Source organism: Xiphias gladius, chromosome 17, assembly GCF_016859285.1.
Source record: "Xiphias gladius isolate SHS-SW01 ecotype Sanya breed wild chromosome 17, ASM1685928v1, whole genome shotgun sequence".
NCBI lineage: Eukaryota > Metazoa > Chordata > Actinopteri > Istiophoriformes > Xiphiidae > Xiphias > Xiphias gladius.
In genome coordinates, this window is record NC_053416.1 from 11,162,872 (window position 1) to 11,182,473 (window position 19,602).

At 37.4% G+C, this 19,602-nt stretch overlaps 2 protein-coding genes across 4 annotated transcripts in view; both read left to right on the plus strand.

Moving 5' to 3' along the window:
• Positions 1-1,869: 1,869 nt before the first annotated feature.
• On the plus strand, positions 1,870-9,269 carry zcchc10 (zinc finger, CCHC domain containing 10). Its single transcript, XM_040149670.1, has 4 exons — positions 1,870-1,973; positions 4,468-4,629; positions 5,854-5,895; positions 8,330-9,269. The coding sequence occupies exons 1-4, from the start codon at positions 1,933-1,935 to the stop codon at positions 8,577-8,579; spliced, it is 495 nt and encodes a 164-aa protein (XP_040005604.1). The 5' UTR covers positions 1,870-1,932; the 3' UTR covers positions 8,580-9,269.
• Positions 9,270-10,232: 963 nt separating this feature from the next.
• Positions 10,233-19,602, plus strand: part of aff4 (AF4/FMR2 family, member 4) — a 34,145-nt gene continuing 24,775 nt past the window's right edge. Inside the window, exon 1 of one of the 3 annotated variants that reach the window (XM_040150086.1) lies at positions 10,233-10,337. The gene's annotated coding sequence lies outside the window, so the exon portion shown is untranslated. Of the gene's footprint in view, positions 10,338-10,840; positions 11,202-19,602 lie in introns of those variants that run through there. The other 2 variants (XM_040150087.1, XM_040150085.1) reach the window with 2 other exon arrangements.

Below are 19,602 nucleotides of genomic sequence, written 5' to 3' on the forward strand. Positions count from 1 at the left end.
CACCAATTTCTAAGCAGTTAACTAACATTTAATAAATGGTTTTTAACACCCTTTAATGTCGTTATACACTATTTTTTATTATTACCAAGTGATTATTAATATAAAATATTTGTAAACAATTATGACTATATCCTATATTTTATATTATTACAACTGTTACAACTACATTTTCATTCATTATCAGTTTATATAACAGCCTCCACTTATGGTTGGCTACAAGAGGCAATACAGTTGTTTACAAATACTTTAATAAACACCTACATCTGTTTACAACTGCATTATAATGTGTTATAAAAATGTATTACATGTTTATATACTGCTTATTAATGGTAAATAGGGGGACCTAAAGTAAAGTGTTACCTAAACCCCTACTTCATATGTGTTTCGTGAATACAAAATAAAGATTGAATATGTTTTGTTGGTGGCATTAAAATACTGTTTAAGAACCCATGAAATCGAAATGAGAGAAGATTACATGTACATACAGCTAAGACAAAAATTAAACACGGGTGGGTGTAATGACAGTTGAATGGTGGGAGTGAGCGCTGCACTGGTGACACAGATAACCAAATGCTCAACCTCAGCATCTTTTGGCACAGTATTTGAAAATATGGAAATAAAACCAAGAAGGAAAAGATTTTTTTTTTTTAATCCAATATAATAGTTTAGTCTGGTCCATTATTATCAATGTGTCCATTTTTAACTTATACTGGTATCACTTGAAAACACAAGCTTCTTCTTTCTTTTAAGGAAGAGCCATTTTTTTTTTAAGTAGTGGGAATACATTTACGAACAATACAGCTATCAAAATTTAATTGATTGATAAAGTTTCCTGAATTACCTTACTTTATTTTAATTACTTTCATTTCACTGACAACAAATGAAAACATTCCAATTGAGACTCATGTAGCCAAAAGTGTGGAGAGGACCAAGCCTTGATGTATCCAGTGAACACTGAGGATTGTGGGTTAGTAAATAGGCTGTCCTAAAAAGCTCTGAGGCCTCTGCAAACTGTGATTGATATTTGGATCAAATGCGTAAATCCCATCAGATCTGCTGCCTGCTGCTGGATTCTCTATTGCTACTAAATCTGTCTGTATGTTTCTGGCTATTAATTTGCCCTTCTATAGCCTGCACCAAACACTGTGCCCTGTTACTGACCTGCCAAATGGCTGGAGGATACACTAGACACCAACGGGCTTTCAGTATTACAGATCAGTTTGGTTTTAGGTGAAGTTTGGGCTAAGTGATATACAATTATTTAAAACTATTGCAGTTCTGTAATAGATACACTGCAAAACATACATTGCTGTTGACAACTAAAATTTTTGTGGCCACAGAGTGTGGCATTGTAGTTATTAGACTTCATTATATAAAAAGGTGATTCTAATATTTTGACTCTAAATGTTGATGAGTTTGATGAATTAAGACTGTTTTTAGCATAATGCAGTACGCTACAATGCGAACACAAAGTATACAACCTGAAAAAAAAATCATTTAAAATGTGATCTAATCTCAACAAAGCTGAACAATAAAGGTAGCATTTACACTGTTTCATCGCATTACGTTGTAAAAGTGTTTATATTTTTGTGATCACTCAGTGTTTATGGGAGAAGCACCCAAACCTTGTTGTTAGAGTGATTGGTCTGCTGCCACAACACAATTAAAATGTCTAAATGAAATAAAATGAAATTTGATTAAATTCAAAAAAAAAAAAACAAATGAATTCCGGTCAGACATCCTTTTAGGAACGGTGAGAAAAATAATTGCATTAATTATGAGATAATTATGTATGCGATAAACAGTGAATTATCGATGAAATACAAACTTGCAGTAGATCGTCTTTACCAACAGGGGGTGCTGGATGCATTCAAGTTGCCGGAAATACGGATTGATCAGTTAACAACGAAGGAGAAAAAAGTAAACTGCAGCATGGCGACCCCCATGCATAGAATAATAGCCAGGAGGCAAGCGTGAGTATAATTTAGTTTACTTAATGTAACTGCTTCGTTTTCATATTTTGTGAATACAGCAGTCTGTCAAACAGTAATGACACTGACACTGAGCTTCCTGTGACATATATGAGGTGATTTCGACGAACGCTGCAGGGCTGAATGGGACACAAATGCGACGCTGTCCCTCTTAACAAAACTGAATTTCTGTTTAATTTAACGACTGTTTACTCTCTGCAAACGTTTATTTAGCCTTTGAGCGGACGACTTATCTGTTTCGGTACAAAAATATCCGACAAGACTTCCGTTTATTCGAGATTAGAGTAAGATATATCAAGTTATAATAACAGTCAGTGCCTTTATGGACTAAATGACTTTATCGACTAAAATATTTGTCTTCCTTATTACATATGAACATATAGCCTATCAGAGTATCGGTATAAATACAATATACTTGCTATGCTATACATTTTGACAGGTTTTCTATTCGCACTGTAAGAAATAATAAAGATGAGGAGGAAAAAGAGGTTTGTTGTTTTTTGGATTTCCACTTCAGAATATAAAATTTAGGTCATGTGTATCATAAGCTTGATATGTTAAAAATTCGTCTTTTATCATTCCTGCTGTGGTCAGGGAAAACCAAACAAAACATTTTCCCATTTCAGAGAGAGAGAGAGAGAGTGAGAGTTAGTGAGTTTGTACATTCTGGAAACTAGAATGGCTCTCAGTAGAGCACATACCTCCACCAAGGCCAAATTCTGACGAAAACATCAAAAATGTCCTGCCTGGCAATGTTAAGAAAAGTGATTTTATATTTTAAAAAAAATAAAATAAAAAAATCCTGGATCCACCCCTTTAACCAGAGCCACACCTAAATTTAATGGCTTCTTCCTTGGAACATGCGCCATCCCTCAACCAAGTTTGGTGGAAATCGGTTCGGTGCTTTTTGCGTAATCCTGCTGGCAAACAAACCCACAAACGCACACGGGTAAAAACATGACTTGCTTGGTGAGGCTAATAACAAAGCAAGATACATCCTTTCCAGAAACTTGTACAGTACTGAAAAACCTTCAAAATGAGTAAATGACGGTCTCAGTGTAAGACTTACAAAAAGCACAAGCAGTACTTTAGATACTGTTTGGGTGGTTCAGCATAATTTTGCTGGGTTTGTTGTTGTAGAAAGCGTATAAAATGAATATAGAATGGCACTCAGGTGAGCGCATACCTCCGGCAAGGCCAATTACAAACAAGATACAACAGACTTCAGAGAAAAAAATTCCAATTCATTGTAAATTGTAAATCCAGATCTTCCCCAAAGTTGAATGGGTTCCTCTCTGGCCCATGCACCATCCCACCAACTTCAGTGTAAATCAGTTCAGTACTTTCTGTGTAATCTTGCTGACAAATAAACAGACATGGGCGAAATCATAACCTCTTTGGCAAAGGCAATAAGCAAACATATTTTCCATTAGGCCATGCTTTCATTTGTATATTCAAATGAAAAACCTTGCTGATGGAAATTTATTTTGCAGTGGATTCGACAATTTTTACAGTATAACTTAATTTGTTTGTTTATTTTTTTGGCAAGTGCACAAAGGCTCAGATAATCAAAGTGACACACATTTTTTGTACTCTGATGCCCCGGGAGTAGAAGAACTCAGCTGTCTAATTTTGGAAATTACTCCCATCTCCTGTGGGATTAGGAGATCTGCAGGGCTATCGTTGGTACCTCCGCCAAGGAGATTATGTTTTCACCTGCGTCTTTTTGTTTGTTTATTTGTCCGCAGGATTACGCAGAAAGTACTGAACCTATTTGCATCATATTTGGTGGAGGGGTGGGGCATGGGCCAGGGAAGAATCCATTAAATTTTGGGGCAGATCCAGATCATTTACAATGAAATTTTTTTTTTTTCCTCTGAAGTCTGGTGTATGTTGTTTGACATTGGCCTTGGCAGAGGTATGCGCTTAACTGAGTGCCTTTGTAGTTATAATTGTTAAAAGCTTTATTTAATCATTTAATCTGTTTGAGATCAAGGTCTCTTTTAAAAGAGAAACCTGAGTACAGCAGACGAAATAAGACAATAACATAAAAGCACCCACAAATAGGGTCAGAAAAATAATAGACATTGACATTTTAATTCATCCAAGTGCATATTAGAACTTCCCAGCGGATGGAAAATGACAAGACACGTTTGGTTTGGAGGCTGAGGTGGTTAGATGGGTGTACAAAATATCTTGAGTTTGCATCCTGCCTCCTATGAAAAGTCAGTCAGTTTCTTTCTACCATAACATTTCCAGAACCTTAACCATGATTGTAATCTTTAACAGAGGATTTTTAGTTGCCTAATCTTACCATAAGGAGGAGAGATCAGACAGCATTCATATACACTATTTACGAATTTATTGTCAAAAATGTTCTTTTATGTTTAGGTATGAAAATATAGACTGTAGTGATGGTCATTGTTTATCTTTATGGAAGGCAATACATTCAGATTGTCTGTTTTCTTAAATACAGAGAGGCGAACAAACAACATGTGCGTTGCCAGAAGTGTTTGGAGATGGGACACTGGACCTACGAATGCACAGGGAAGCGGAAATATGTGCACAGACCATCAAGAACAGTTGAGTTGAAAAAGAAACTCAAGGAAAATGACAACAAACCCCTCAGCATCACTGGGTAAGGTGTCTCCATCAGGGCTTTGCTGATTCCGCTTTGTGCTACTAAAATACACGTTTAAGATAATAACATAAATGTGCAGCCTTATCATTTTGGTTAGAAGAGTGATAAACAAAGTGCTATTGAGTGACCCAGCGGGGCTCCTTTTTAGGAATCAGGAGTATATTGGACTCAACAAAGGAATCTAGAGATGTCTTTTTATCTTTTTAATACCACAGACAAGCATTTCTTCTCCCCTAAAATGCCACTGTTCTTACTTTTTTCCATAGTGTTAACTCTCTTCTCACGCCACCCTTAGTTGCATCACTGTATGCATATACTGTACTGGCAGCACAAGTAATTAATTGACTGATGCAAGGATATGACCGTAAAGACTGGAGTGTACAAGAGCCAAATTTATTTACTTCTATGACCACATCTTTTTTTAGTCATCAACGGGCCACAAATCAGAAGCCTCTGAATACAGAGAGACGCTGGTTTTCACACCTTTTTGGCTTCACAGTTACCTGCTCTCATATTCAGCCTGGAATGAAGTGGGCAATCAGACTGAAATAGTTTTCACAGTCGTCGTAGTCAGTCAGGGAATTTGACTCATCAGAGGAACAGCGAGGGCGTCAAAACCAAGATGTCGAAATGTCGTGTCGTAAGAGGCCGCCTGCCATGGAGCAGTAAAAACACTCAGCAGTTTCTGAACCACACTGAGGAAAATTTAGTCTGTAAATTAAATGGAGTCACTGTTGTATTCAGAGAAGGACACACAGGGAGTAAAGGAGACTGTACTATGAAAATTTCACACTGTATACCAACCAGTAGTATTTTACCGCCACCTAGAGGACATAATGATAAATACAGCGTATTGTGTTTGACGTTTAATGTCAATATCTCTTTTTTAATTTTCTGAAATTGATTTCATAATGAAGGTGCTTGTGCTGGAATTAAAAAAAGATGCCAGTACCGTTATATGTATTTAAAAAAAAAAAAAAAAAAAAAAAATAGGCACCACAGGGCAAATTACATATTTTGTTGATTTTTGAAGTCAAACGAAGTAAGTACAACCCCCCACAAAGCAAAAAGCTGAGCACAAACTTTTGCAGACAACTGTTTATTAAAGCAGCAGTCTTTGCAGCGTGCGCAACCAGCTATTACTTGTGAGTACAGGCTCAAATCAAGCTCAGCTTGTTGTCAAATAAGTCACTAAAACCGTTACTTTTTTCCCCTTTACAGACCAGGAAGAGAAGGCTCCAGTGAGAAGAAAATTAAAAAGAAGTAAGTAAATAACCACATTTTGACAGTGTTGGATGTTTTAGCTCCACACAATATATGTTTTGTGAGAAAGTTATTAGAGTAGCACAATTAATGTGCAATATACTTAAAAATACTTAAATAGTAGATCAACACTTCCTTTTGTCCCTTTGGCCAAGTCAAACTTTTAGTCAGTTACATTTCTGATGACTGTACATTTTAGGTTGTATAAAAAAAGATTTCTGTAATTCTGAAGCAAACTGAGGGGTTTAGTAATCCACAACATTTTAATATAAATAAAACATGTATTTAAATGTGTTTGTTAGCAAGTAACTCGAATTACTCTCACACAGTGGTATAAAAGTGAAAACCTAAACACACAGACATTTCTTTTCTTATTACGGTGGTCAGGTAGCTTTTTCCGAAAAATCCTGTAATACACTTTACATTTGTAAAAGCAGCATTAGAAATTTCTTTGGAAGCAACTGGATAGAATGCTTTAGTCTTAAAGATGTTATTCCACTCATCCAAGAGTCTTCTTCAGTTCGAGGGATGAGTTTGTCTTTTTTTTTTTTTTTTTTTTTGCGTCTTGTCACACAAAGGGCGATAAGGTCACATGTGAGTTGTTGGAGTCACATGGAAAATCGTGTGAGTGTCGTAGTAGTGTGAATTTGAGTTTGCCCGGGACGGGGTGACAGGACGGCGCCGTGATTAGGTTGTGTAGTAGAGCCCCTCCTTTGTTTATAGAAGGTAGATGACTTTTCCAGCATTACTGTCCAACTCTGGGTCCAAAACCCTAACTGTAGATGTCTATATGGACATTGTGGCCAGAAACAGTCCCCTCTAGTGGAGGCTCTTGATGACTGTGAGCCACTACAGTTTATTAAAAACTGCTTAAGCACTCATCTTGTAGGCAATGTTTTCAAATGTCTGACGATTATACTGTTCAGTCATATTACAATGGTAATGGTTTCTAAATCAGTTTTTAAAATGCCAGCTTATAAAAATCATACAGTGGCAGCAGACGTTTTGACGTCTCATAGTAGGATAAGCACGGGCTGAAGTAGTGATGATGGCCCTGTTCTGTTCAAGTGTCCCAATAAGCCATGACCGTGAGCCGCAATATACAATATTCTATGATTTTAAGCACAACTTAACTCCCCCACTCAACTTTTTCCACATCATTCCTAAATGAATCAGATGCGTAGGCCATTTTTCTCACAGCAGACATTTTGTGACTTGTCGCAGGAAATGCACAGGCAGAAGTTATAACATTAACGATGGCTCTGTTCTGTTCAAGTGTCCCAATAAGCCATGACCGTGAGCCAAGACATACAATACTCTATGATTTTAAGCACAACTTAACTCCCCCCATCATCTTTTACTTTTTATCATCCCTACGTGAATCAGATAAATAGGCCTGTTCTCACAGCAGACATTTTGTGACTTGTCACAGGAAAACCACAGGTGGAACTAATAACCTTAATGAAGGCTCTGCTGCTGCAGTTACTGCAGTGCTAAGCAGCCATTAATAATGTTATTAGCTTCACCTGCGTTTGCCAAGTCAAAAGGTCTGCTGTGACAAAAGGTCTATTAAACTCAAGTTTCACTCCACAGCCACATTTTCTCGCTGGTCATGTGTGCAGCCGACCACCAGTGTGGAAACCGCTGACTTGCATTATCGGCGGTCGATTGTTGAATTGTGGCTGTCAACTGCAAAAATGCCACAATAATGTAAGCAAACTAGTAATACAGTTTATACAACACCCATTTACTCAGTGTGGACTTGACCGCTGTGTGGATTCTTTTTATCTTTTTCTTTTTTTAAGAGTGGCAGGACATGCTTATCTGTTGCTGGGAGGGGCAGATGCCATCGGTCAAGAGATATCAGAGGCTGGTGACTTGTGGCGAAAGGATGTGTGAGACGTCACGTCAACAGTTGCGCACTAAAAGTGTTGCTCCCTCTTCACAAAACACACTGATAAAACCCTGATGAGCAAAACCAATCTGATTGCCTTTCCTGTGACGTGACTACACTGGTCTATACAACATCAGAATTAGGGAAAAAAAAAAAAAGGACGTGCATCTAATGTTTCCAGTTTGCCCTTTTTACTCAGTTCGTCCAAAGTAAAACAGCAAAACAAAAACCTTGCAGAGTGGTGCTTGTGACCTTTTTAAAACACAACGTTATTTCCCTTCCAAAGGGAAATAACGTAGTGAAGTAGGTAAACCGAGCACGGTGAAGAGTCAACATGGTAAAAAGCAGTTCAAAGTCAATCCCAATCTTTTCATCTCTTCTCGTTTCGCTAAGACACACCACGGTAGCCACCACAGCCCATGTAACATCTCAGAGGCTCCTGCGGGTACAACATGAGACTTCCCAACTATACGCGCTGCTCTTTTTTTTTTTTTCTGTATTCATGTTTGTCCTTTTGTGCTCTGCCATTCCACCTCTCAGGGCTAAAGACACCAGCGACAGCAGCAGTGATTCAGATGGCTCCTCCAGTGACTCATCGTCAGACAGCAGTGACTCCTCCAGCACCTCTTCCGATGACAGTGACAGCAGCAGTGACAGCGACGATGACAGCTCTTCCTCATCTCCCTCTTCCTCCTCCTCCTCCTCCTCCTCGTCCTCAGACAGCTCAGACTCAGGAAGCAGCAGCGACTCAGATCAAGGACCTCCAAGGAAGAAGAAAAAGAAGAAATAAACAACTAAGTGGGTTTTCTTTCTGTTGTTATCCCTGATTAAAATTTTAGATGTACTTTTTTTTTTTTTTTTTAATCCCATCACAGTTGGTTTGATCTGCATGGATAGGACACTTTAGGGCTGTAAATCCTACAGCTGTGTACTGCTCGTACAGTTTTGTTAGCAAAAATTGACTAGGATGAGATTACTTTAAGTTGGCTGTTGCGTCATATGTCCTGTTTGCAAAACACATTTCCCCTGTTACTTTTACTAATGTGATATTTTCTCAAGATTGTAGGTCTACTGAGGAGGTTATACATTTTTAAAGATTTGAGGAAACTAGTGTGTTTATTCATGTTGAATCCTGCGATTTTTGTATTAAATTATATTTTTAGTCAAACTGAATATGTACAGCTCACAACCTTAATAAGGCAACAAGACATCTAATTACGAAAAGACATTAGTATGAGAACTTTTCAAAGGATACTAAATAAAAGTTAAGTTTGTCAAAATTCAAATTAGTTTGAACTTAAATGGTCTTGTTGCTATGAAATTGCAGTTGCTTGTTTCACTGTAAAATAAACTTTGCTTGTTTTTTGCTTTGAAGGCCCCTGTATATTTGCTCATGTAAAAGGGTTTATATTGTGTAAGTGATACACATTATAATGACTTTACAGATTTGAAATTGAGAATAAAATGATAATAAATCGTCTTTTTGTTAATTAATTTACATGTAGGAGATTTTTTAAAAACAGCTTCTCACAGTGCCAGACAGTGTTGCTAGACATGCTGTTGTGTGCTAGGATAGAATAAAATTAAAGTGTTTTTGAAATGCTTTTATTTGCCTTCATTAAAATACAAAACTGAATAATATCAAGTCTAAAATGCAATTTTTGTCTTAAGGAATCAAATTAGTCCATGAATATATGGGCGTATTTGGGCATCACAAACCTGTCCCTAATGCCACAGCTTAGTCATCAAACATACAGTATGTGCAAATATTTTTAATGCACCAGGGGTTACAATTGCAGAAATCAATGATCAAACGCTACGGGGGGGGTAGTTTATTGATTTTTATCAGGGCAGTTCTTTCCTTGCTTGCTTTCCCTGAAGAAATTAGGTCTTAAGTATCCAACGTCTATAATATATACATTGGATATAAGTATTTTTTAACCTTTTTAAACCATTGTCTCAAGTGTGCCTGAACGCCATAAAATAAGATGTTCTGGTGTCATCTGATCATGTACCCTGCTGCCTCCACGTTCCCATTAAGTCCTGTGCAAACAAACCTCCTGTGCTTTAGCAATACTTAGAATGTATTAGTTTGTGATAATTTGAGTAAAACACAGGTTTATTTTGGAAGACGGTCAACGTGAGGACAATGAAAAGAAAAATAATAAAGGCCTTAAAACTAGAGTTTGACAAAGGGCACCTTCGCAAGACAGGAACAGATAATGAGCTAATAATGCAGAACCCACCTTATCTGATGATGAACTTATCAACTAAGTTGTACGAATATCTTATCACATTTGCAACTCATCAAATTGCCAAAAACCTGTGGAGCTGTGGCTTTTGGGGACTCTGAGCAGTTTCCCACTTTGCCCAGTTGGTATTTCAGCCTTGGGTGTCACATGGTTCTGAGCAGGTTTCTAGCTGCTCATAAGCACGTACAGAACTTCTGGGTGAGGCCCTACAAAAAAAAAAAAAAGAAAAAAAGGTTTGAAGTTGATGGGAGAAATCCGGCACCACAAAGTTACCATTAATGGACTAAAGAAATAATGTGTGTAACTGAATGTAGAGTCAGTTTTTGTTAACATGTTATATAATAGCTAGAAGATAAGTGACAACCGAGTTCAGGAGTTCATTTGTGTATTCAAAATTAGATACAAATCTACAAGAGGGAACAATGAAACGCTGTTCGTGATTTCCGTCCTGTGAACGTCAAGTCTGAGCAACCCGTGCGTCAGAAAAATGTTGCATTCCTAATAACGTGGGAATTATATGTGGGTTATCTTTATCATTAATACATGGTCGTGCTGTTACTGACTCATTTAAAAAAAAAAAAATGGCTCATTAGACTTGACTCAACTTTCTTATCGGTCATTTTTTTTTTTTTTTTTTATTGGTAAATTGAGAAAATGATCGCGTTCAAAATAATAATTTCCTATAAGTTGGATAAACCACATGGAAGCTATGGTCAATGGTCTTTTTAAATTGCCTTTTGTCCATATTGCTCGAAAAACGTGTAGAAAACATTAACCTCCCCTTTACGCTTACTTCGTTATGTGGTTGGTTTGAGATATTTCCGACAGCAGTTGAAGGCAGCACCGCTTGCTGCCATCCATGCATCCAGTCCTGTCTGTGTTACCTGCTGGCTACTTAACTTAGCTAGCAGCCTTACCTATCAGTCACTTCTGTTCAGGAATAATAAAATGGACGAGAGACAGAATGATTTCATTTTGTTTTCCGCTCGATGCGCAGAGGCGAATTAAGGAAAACATGGAGACCATCCATTTGGTTTTAGTATTTTAGCTGTTACAGCGTCTTGCTGAGTCCATTTTGCGTGTAACTGGAAGTGGAAAAGACAAAGAGAAAAGAGCTTTCCAATAGCTAGAATGGTTTGGGCCTAAAAAGAAGACAAGAGGTAAGGATGCCGTATACCACAAAGGACGCTGTTTGGTGATTAGCTGTATTTAGCGGTTATCTGACATTTGGAGTGACTGTTAATTGAAATTTCCGCAGAAAATTTCAATGGTTTCAGGGCTAGCTAGCCGCTATCCTAGCCACAAAACGCCACTACCAGATTTGGCTAGCTAACATTGTGCTAAAGCGAAGATGCAGGTAGTCCCGTAGGTAGCGAGTTAGCCTCTTTCTAAATGGGTACACCTTGTAGCTAATATTGTGTTCCGATGACAGCAAACTGTATTGATTGTTGAAATGATAATGACGCTAAATGTTAATTTTATCGGTGCGGAGGCTCTCTTCTCGAAAAGTAAGGCAAACATCGTAAAGACAGTGATCATGTTTTTGTTCCTGTAATGTTAGCTAACAGGTCATGACGTCTGATGTTTGTGTTTTCTCTGTTTAGCCATGGTTGACATAACTTACACACCTAAGTTTGCAAACTAGTACTAATTAATGTTACCGACAAAGAGAGATTATTTGGTATTAAGCGCAAATGACAAACACAAGCTGCACACAGTTTACCATGCATGTATGCGATCCAGCTTGTCGAATGAAACTCTCAAAGCTGTGCAATTTCAACATGAGCAACAATTGTTTTACTTGCTTGCAGTTTCTCTGCCGCAGACAGCATAATTTTCACTAATCCAAGGCCCATAACAATCGTCAATTTGCTCACGGTGACTAGCAGAAACTTTTGGTTTGTTGCCCTGCAGCCTCCGCAAATCGTATTCTGCATTTATTATTCACATGAGATAACTCTCGGTGCCACTCTTAGCTGTCCTAAGTTAAAATCCTAATGATTTACCTCAAAAATTACCGATGTGTAGGAAGGCAACACAATAGCGTATGTGTCTTGCTTTGGTCGAGCAAAAGGACAGCTGATGTGCTTTTTCTGGGAAGCCATTTTACGTGCCACAGTTGGGGGAAGGGCCAGAAAATACATCATAAGTCAAGAGTAACTCTCAACGGTTATCACTGATGCATGTATATATATCTAACAGGGCAAACTTTGAACATGGAGACAAGGGCAAGAGCAAACATCTTGTTTATCTTGGTTGACACATCTTGGTGGGGGAAGCCTGAGGTCATGAACTCATTTATGGCAGGTAGCTGTGAACTGGCAGAACAACTGTGGTCAGGTGGTAGATGGAGGTTTTGGGGTGTTTGAGTTGTGGATGCAGTTGTTTATGAAGTATACTGTGTGTAGTCCAAGACTGTTTATATTTTTATGTGGACATACAGGAGAGACGATATTGCTTTCATGTTTAATTAGGACAATGAAAACACTTCCTTCATCTTTTAAACAGTGACACTAACTTCAGAAAAATAGCAGATTAAGGCATTACTTTGTAACATGAAATTGTCAAGTACAACAATTTTTGAAAACACTTGTGGATATATGCTCAGTCAGAGTAACACATTATGTATAATGGCTGTAAGACATGCTTAATATCCCAACTTGCATTATTAAAGCTCATGTAAACATCTTTACTGAGCCAGTGTATGCTTCTGAGTTGTCACAATATTTTGTGACAGAGAAGGTAATCCAGCTGTTTGGTTGATAGATGGCATTTAAATCTACTCCCATGTATAGCAATAAAATGAGCAGATTAAAGCACAAGGCTTAACAAAACTTGCTTAAAGGGTTTAACATGAAAACAGAAATACCAGAAACCTTAATTGAAATCTGGTATTTATATGGTGAGAGCTGTTTTGGTCATTAATCAGGCTATGCTCAAGGACTGGAGGATATGGCCCCAAAGCAATAATTATAATAACTTTAACACATAATTAGGATTGCACCGATCTGACTTTTTCAATCCTGGTACCGATACTGATACCTGGCCTTTGGGTATTGGTATCAAGATATGTGTAAGGTAACATCAGGATTGACTTAAACCTTGCTTTTCTAACGTTGCAAAGCAAAACGTAACAAATGCATATATATAAATTTACTGAAGTGTTATTTATTATTAAAACAATAAATAATCGCAAGTTGGTAAAACATCTTTGAAAATTTACAGGAATTTTACAGGAATTGCAATTCAAGTTTAAACATCTTAATTAAGCAACAAATTGATAAGGAATGAAAATGTTACTATAAAACAATACAACAGCACCAAATGAGAACAAGTGATAACATTAAATCACAATTCAGCAACTGTAGAATAATGAATTTGAGAAGCTTTTCTGTTATTTTTGTAGCTTTCACACTATTGCCGGGAAGTCTCTCGCATCTTTGCAAGGCATCCAACAAAGTTATTTGCGTCTTCGATATCCTCTGCTTGTTTTGTTGGTTGAACTCATCGTGTTCTTTGGCTTGATGCTTCTGGAGGTGCTGGATTAAGTTAGTTGTGTTAAACCTGTTCCACTACCCGAAACAATGGCTTTGCAGTTATTGCAAGTAGCCATAAAACTTGTTGGCGAAGCAAGTGTGAAATACCTCCAAAATGCTCAATACCTTGTTTTTAGCTCCCCTTCTAGCGAAATGTATGGTTCTACCGGCGCACTGCTGAGGCATGGCGTAGAATGCGCACATAGACATAAACATAAACATAGAATAACATAGAATTGACTAGATCGGCCCTATTATCACCAATACCCGATCCAGCTATTTGAATCAGTATCAGACCGATAGACAATATCAGTATCTGATCGGTGCATCCCTTCATTTAATTACTTGATATTGAATGATAAAAGAGAAGTTTCACACATTGTATTTTAAACTGTTGAAGCAATAGCTTATCAATTTGCTGAACTACTTATTTTTTCAAAAAATTTTTTTTTTTAAGTGAACATATTGAAGTGCAGGATGACTGGGTGTTGTAGTTTTGAGTAAGGGTTAGCACCGAAGCACCAAGGGAAATCTTAAGTAGACATATGACACACAAGCAAAATGAAGTGGCTTCCAAATTTCAGTATTGTTAAACTGTGGGGTTACTAATAAGGTTTTTTTGAACAACCAAAGTAATAGGTTGTTTACTGAAATACCGTTTATTATTCATAATAAAAGCCCATATTCAAACTAATGCAGTCCATGCATACATGGTCAGTGTGTTAAGGCAGATAAAAGGTTTCTGTCTTGTGCTCCCTGTGATGCAGCGCTCTGTGAAATCCTCTTCATTTCCTGTTTAAGTTTTGCTCTGTGGCTTTTAGTATAACTGTTTCCTCTGTAGCCAAGCTAAGGGCACATGCACATGTTCTACTGAGATGTTATGGTGACTTGTTTGTCCATTCCAGACAGAGGATTGAGTGCTTGTTTTCTTTGGCTTTAACACATCTATTGTACATTGCGGCAGTAGTACAGTGTGATTTTGCGGGCTGGATATTTGGGAAATGAGCAATAGCCGGTTTCAGACTGTGCAACAACAAGTGATTGTACAGGACTGTAGAACTGCCCTCCCAAAACTCAATAGTCTGAATTAACCAAAGTCTTAATCCTTTATCTTGTCTCATCATCTTTGTCTTCATCTCCCTTTGATAACCTAGGTGAAGTCAAAAATGAATCATTGCAATCATGGTTTGTTAATTGTACAGATGCTACTGCTTTTTATCAGTTACATTAGTTTCTTTAACTCTACCCAAAGTAAGAGCTAATTGCGTACTCAGCTAAGGTCTGTCTATAATTATAAGTTCATAATCAAATATTATTTCCTTTTTACAAAGAGAAGCTTGTCGAAAAGAAAATGTTTGAAGGCTCTTCCAGATTCTGTCGGTTTAATTAGCTCGAATCTAATCAGACATCAGCAGCTCTTTTTTTTTTTTTTTTTTTTTTTTAATCCCTCAGTACTGTTGCTCACGCAGCAGAAAAATATGCTATTCACTGTGTCCTGACCTCATGCATCTGTTCTTCAGCTTTTGTTCTCTAGGATGTGAGTTAAGCTCTCATGCGGCTATATAGTCCCGTGGAGGTGAAGCTCATTAAAGCCATTTCATTTCACAGGTATGGCATAGATCCACGCTGCGCGATACTGCTTTGTCATATTGTTCTGGAAATGATAACATCAGTCATAGTTTATTGCAGCAATAGTACTTCTGATAAAAAGCAATGACATTCATTAGCATAACATTTTTCAGAGAGGGTTAAGGGCTTTGCAGGCAATAACAAATAAACCTGTAACACTGACAATAAAAATCTGAGACAGTGAGATGGATATGAGATCAGTAAAATGAGAAGTACAGAATGTAGTAATACATACATTAAACATTTGTAATAAGTGATTCAAAAGACAATAATGTTGCAAACTTCAGCCACTTATGCAGTGCAGGCACTGGAATCCGCAAGTTTATCAACCAAGCGCTTACATTTTTAATCAACTGGTCTCTTATTTCACGTTCATGTTTGGCCACAGCATGTATCAAAGTGTCAGGGGACACAGAGGTTTATTTTGAGGTTCAGCATAGTAAGCTATAGTTGAGCGTGTTTCTATTTGTAGGCAGGCAGATACCCAGATACTAACAGTATCAAATTTAGTCCATACTGTTCTCAGAGTAATTAAATTGTGAGTAATATATGGAAAACTGTGGCACAGTACAGACATTTCTGTGACTCCTAAATAAAGCTGGGGTAATGTTTGACCTTTATTGTTGTTATTATATGTGATAAATCACGGTGCAGTATAAATTTGCACAATGCTGGCAGTTTTAATGGCTTAGGTCGTGTTTCAGCTGGATAATTGTAGTTTCCAGAAGGTAAAATTACCATGACTAAGGAACAGTTATTTCATGTCTTGGGTGAGTAATAGACTATTAAGTGGAGTGCTTCATCTAGGTAAGTGTTACTGCTTCAGGCTTAAAGACAGCCTGATATAAAACGTTTTGGAGTAAATCTGTATAAATAGGCCAAGATGAGTTTCACATGTCAAGTGTTCTTTCAAATAATTCCCTTATCAGCTACATTAATGATCAGTAATCACTTAATTAATGGAAGCATAAAGATACATAATGCACTCGAAAGCTTTATTTAAACAATTGACATTGGCTATTTATGCCATGCACAGTATTCCAAATTAGCTATCAATTAACCGTTCACAAAACTGCTGCTCCCACTACTCCTTTTGTTAAACAAACAGTCACACTAGATTGAAACGATAATATCAATGTTGCGGCTTAAGGTTTTGTTGGAGTCGACATCTTATATTGCACAAATACTTTTGAGAAAACTTAGTGAAATAACAGTTTATATATTCCCATCAGATAATCACTGACATCTCTTGTCAGTCTGTTTTTAATGAGGTATCAGCATCTTTTGTTCCATATCTCTGCTTGTAAGGCTTGTTTCACTCACCAAGTCTGGTGCCACAGTTCACTGTAAGAATTTTAACATGACATTAATAAACATTTTTACCAATTTTAGAACCATGAGGCTATCCAAGATCGTAAAAGCCCACTCAATCTAAGCGTACCGATCAGGCTGGAACATGCTGAGTTTATCCTGTACTTGCATCATAGGCCGGCATGTTGAATCAGTATTGCCTGAGGACCAAGGGAGGGGTTGTTTAAGATGTTACCATAGTTCAGACATGGGTGAAGAGGGTCATGCAAAAAAAAAGTGAAAGCCTCTTGACAAGCCTGGTGTGTACATTTAAGGGGTTGAATGACGCAGGTTCTTTCGAAACATTGCCGAGATAATTGAGGGTTGTGTGCCATGTTCAGTGAACAGTGTGGCAGAAAAAGTTCCCTGAACATTGTGTTATTTGTGTCACAGCTGCAAGCGAGAGCATTTTCTTTCTGAGCTCAACTGATGATAGTTTGGAGGTTATTATTTAAGTGTGATTTATGAGCTTGGCATTAAGACATCACCGTCCTAGAGGATAACAGTGCAGTTTATAAAATATACATGTACACTCAAGCATCAGAGTTTTGTTTTCATCGGGAACAAAGCCTCTTCATAACTCAGTAAACAGGTTTGCTGGATGTCAGCTATAAAAACACCCCTAAATGAATATGATTAATTAGCGTATAAATGCACAGAACTGGGTCATGACTGGGCCTGGGTACAATACTGGGCCATGATTGGTAAATGCTACCAGCTCCCTCTGGTTCAGATAATGCATGCCTGCTGAGTGGAGGCATTCCAGACATTGACTCAGTTCAAATGCTTCAAACCTGCCTGAATGAAAGGATATTAGCAGACTTAAAGTCTTGTTTTGATATGTTAATTGGAGCTAATCTGAAGCCGTATTGAAATATTAAGGGGTTTTTACTGAAGACTGAAGCAGGAACTAAAGAATTCTGAAAAGTCAGACTTTTGATATTGTCTTCTTCAAATATCCTCAGTTAAATACTTTAACATTAAAGACACAAAAAAATTAGGCTTATTCATTACCCCTTTTGTTGTGTGAATGAGACAAAGTTTCTGCCATGCTGATACGGGAATATATCTTTGCACCTGCATAAACATCCTTAGGAAAGTTGTTTTATGTTGATTTAAACTCACTGCATTCTCAAAGTTTTTTTTTTTTAAATTTCCAATTTAGTCCTTGTCCTAGCTGCTTGTAGTCTTGACGGCACTCCTCCACAAACAGCTGCTTATATGAGGCAGGTTTACAGCATTTGAATGGACACTCCCTCTGGAATTCCTGCAGTCAGCAGGTTTGCTTCAAAAGCACCAGGGGTGGTGGCTCTGGATGCCCATCTGTACCTCTGTTACTGAGATCATGTTCAGATACATTATAAAATACTCTTGGTAATCTGCATTTATGAGATACAGGAAACCACTTATGACAGTTGTCAGTTTTGGGTTTGTTGTATAAATGTATTTGACTTAAAATAAGGCTTTATTTATTTTTTAACATCCAAAATTCTGATGTGAAAAAATACTTCCCGTGAAAAGGCTTTTTGAGGTGTTACTGCAAAATCGAGGTCATTTGTAATCATTGTAGTTGGCAGCAGTGTCCAAAACCTGCTGCTGTTGTTGAGATGCTTAGATTCCATACACAATTCAGTTGTATCGCATAACTTTTAATGTGCTAAGTAAAATTTTTTTACTTTATGAGCCTTGTTATTGATTTAAATCAACCGAGAGTAGTAGCCTGCTTCTATTTATAATAGTAAATGGCTTATAAAATTGATGTGCTGAAAATAACTGATCAACCCTGATCAGAAAGACTAGCTGCACATTTAAAAATTCAAAACAATTAAAGTGATTGTACCCTGAGTCAATTAAACATTAATTTTTATTATTTAATACTTGATCTCAGTTTAGTTAATAAAAAAAATTCCTTCGTGACCAAATTTAAAGCAAACATTCATACTTCAAAGCAGATGCAAGAGAGATGGAACTAGAAGACCAAGATATTGAGATAAAAACTATAGGATATGAAAAAATTATAACATTTAAAAGGAAGTAACGTATATAAAAAAAATGTTTTCAGAAGTAGTTTAAAGGTGGTAGGGACTTGGGCAAGTCATTCCAGGGCCTAAAGAGCTGGTCATTAGACCTGAAACAATGAATTGATTAGTCAACTAGTTTGATAATCAGTTAATCGTTTCTGTCATTTTTCAAGTAAAAACAGTCAATGTCAAATGTTCTCAGACTCCAGCCTGTGAAATGAGACGATTTTCAGCTCTCCTTTGTCAAATACCACTGGAAACGGAATACTGGAAAATTTTTACTTTTGGTCAAACAAGACAAGACATTTGAAGACATTACCTTGGGCTCTGCGAAGTTGTGATGGGCTTTTTTTTTCTTTTTCTTTTTAATTTTTCATAGATTAGAATATTCACAGATTACAACTTTAAAGTCTTTACAGCATACAACATAGCCTGTCCTTGATACACCTTAGGAACTGCATTTGAGATAGCGCCTGAAACCCCCTCCCCGTATATCTTTCCAACATGCGATAGCGGGGGTCTGTGTCAGACTGTTTCAGTAACTTTCCGAAACCGACGATACAACACGGTTGGTCAGCTGTGTGTAGATGAGAGAGGAGCCAGGGATTATACTTCTGTCTCTAGTTCTCTTTTTAATTTTTTTAATTAATTTATTTATTTTTTGGACACTCTTAATTTGAACAACCTGGTGCAACACAATGAATATCACCCCGGAGAGAGACTGTCTTAAAATATGCGCCGTTATCACCGTTTTTAAACGATAATGCGTCTCCCCCCTCTGTATCAAGGCCAGCTTTTCACGCTGCCTTTCAGTGCAGCCTTTCGGAACGACTATAAACACACTGGATTTCCAACATGGTCAGAAAGCACATCTTAAGCACTAGTTCTGAGAGAGGGGGGAACCCTTCTTCCCGGACTGACGGACGTACGGGAGATATTGTACACAGAGTACATAAAAGTAGCAGTAGTAACATTACATTATGATGTCACAATGATAATTTTAGGTAAATAAAAAAAAAGAAACT

What these genes read in the sequence shown, in the direction of transcription:
- zcchc10 (XM_040149670.1), top strand. Translation starts at nt 1,933, where the DNA reads ATGGCGACCCCCATGCATAGAATAATAGCCAGGAGGCAAGC. An exon ending in AAACCCCTCAGCATCACTGG is followed by an intron (nt 4,630 to 5,853) that starts GTAAGGTGTCTC and finishes TCCCCTTTACAG; the next exon opens with ACCAGGAAGAGAAGGCTCCA. An exon ending in GAGAAGAAAATTAAAAAGAA is followed by an intron (nt 5,896 to 8,329) that starts GTAAGTAAATAA and finishes TCCACCTCTCAG; the next exon opens with GGCTAAAGACACCAGCGACA.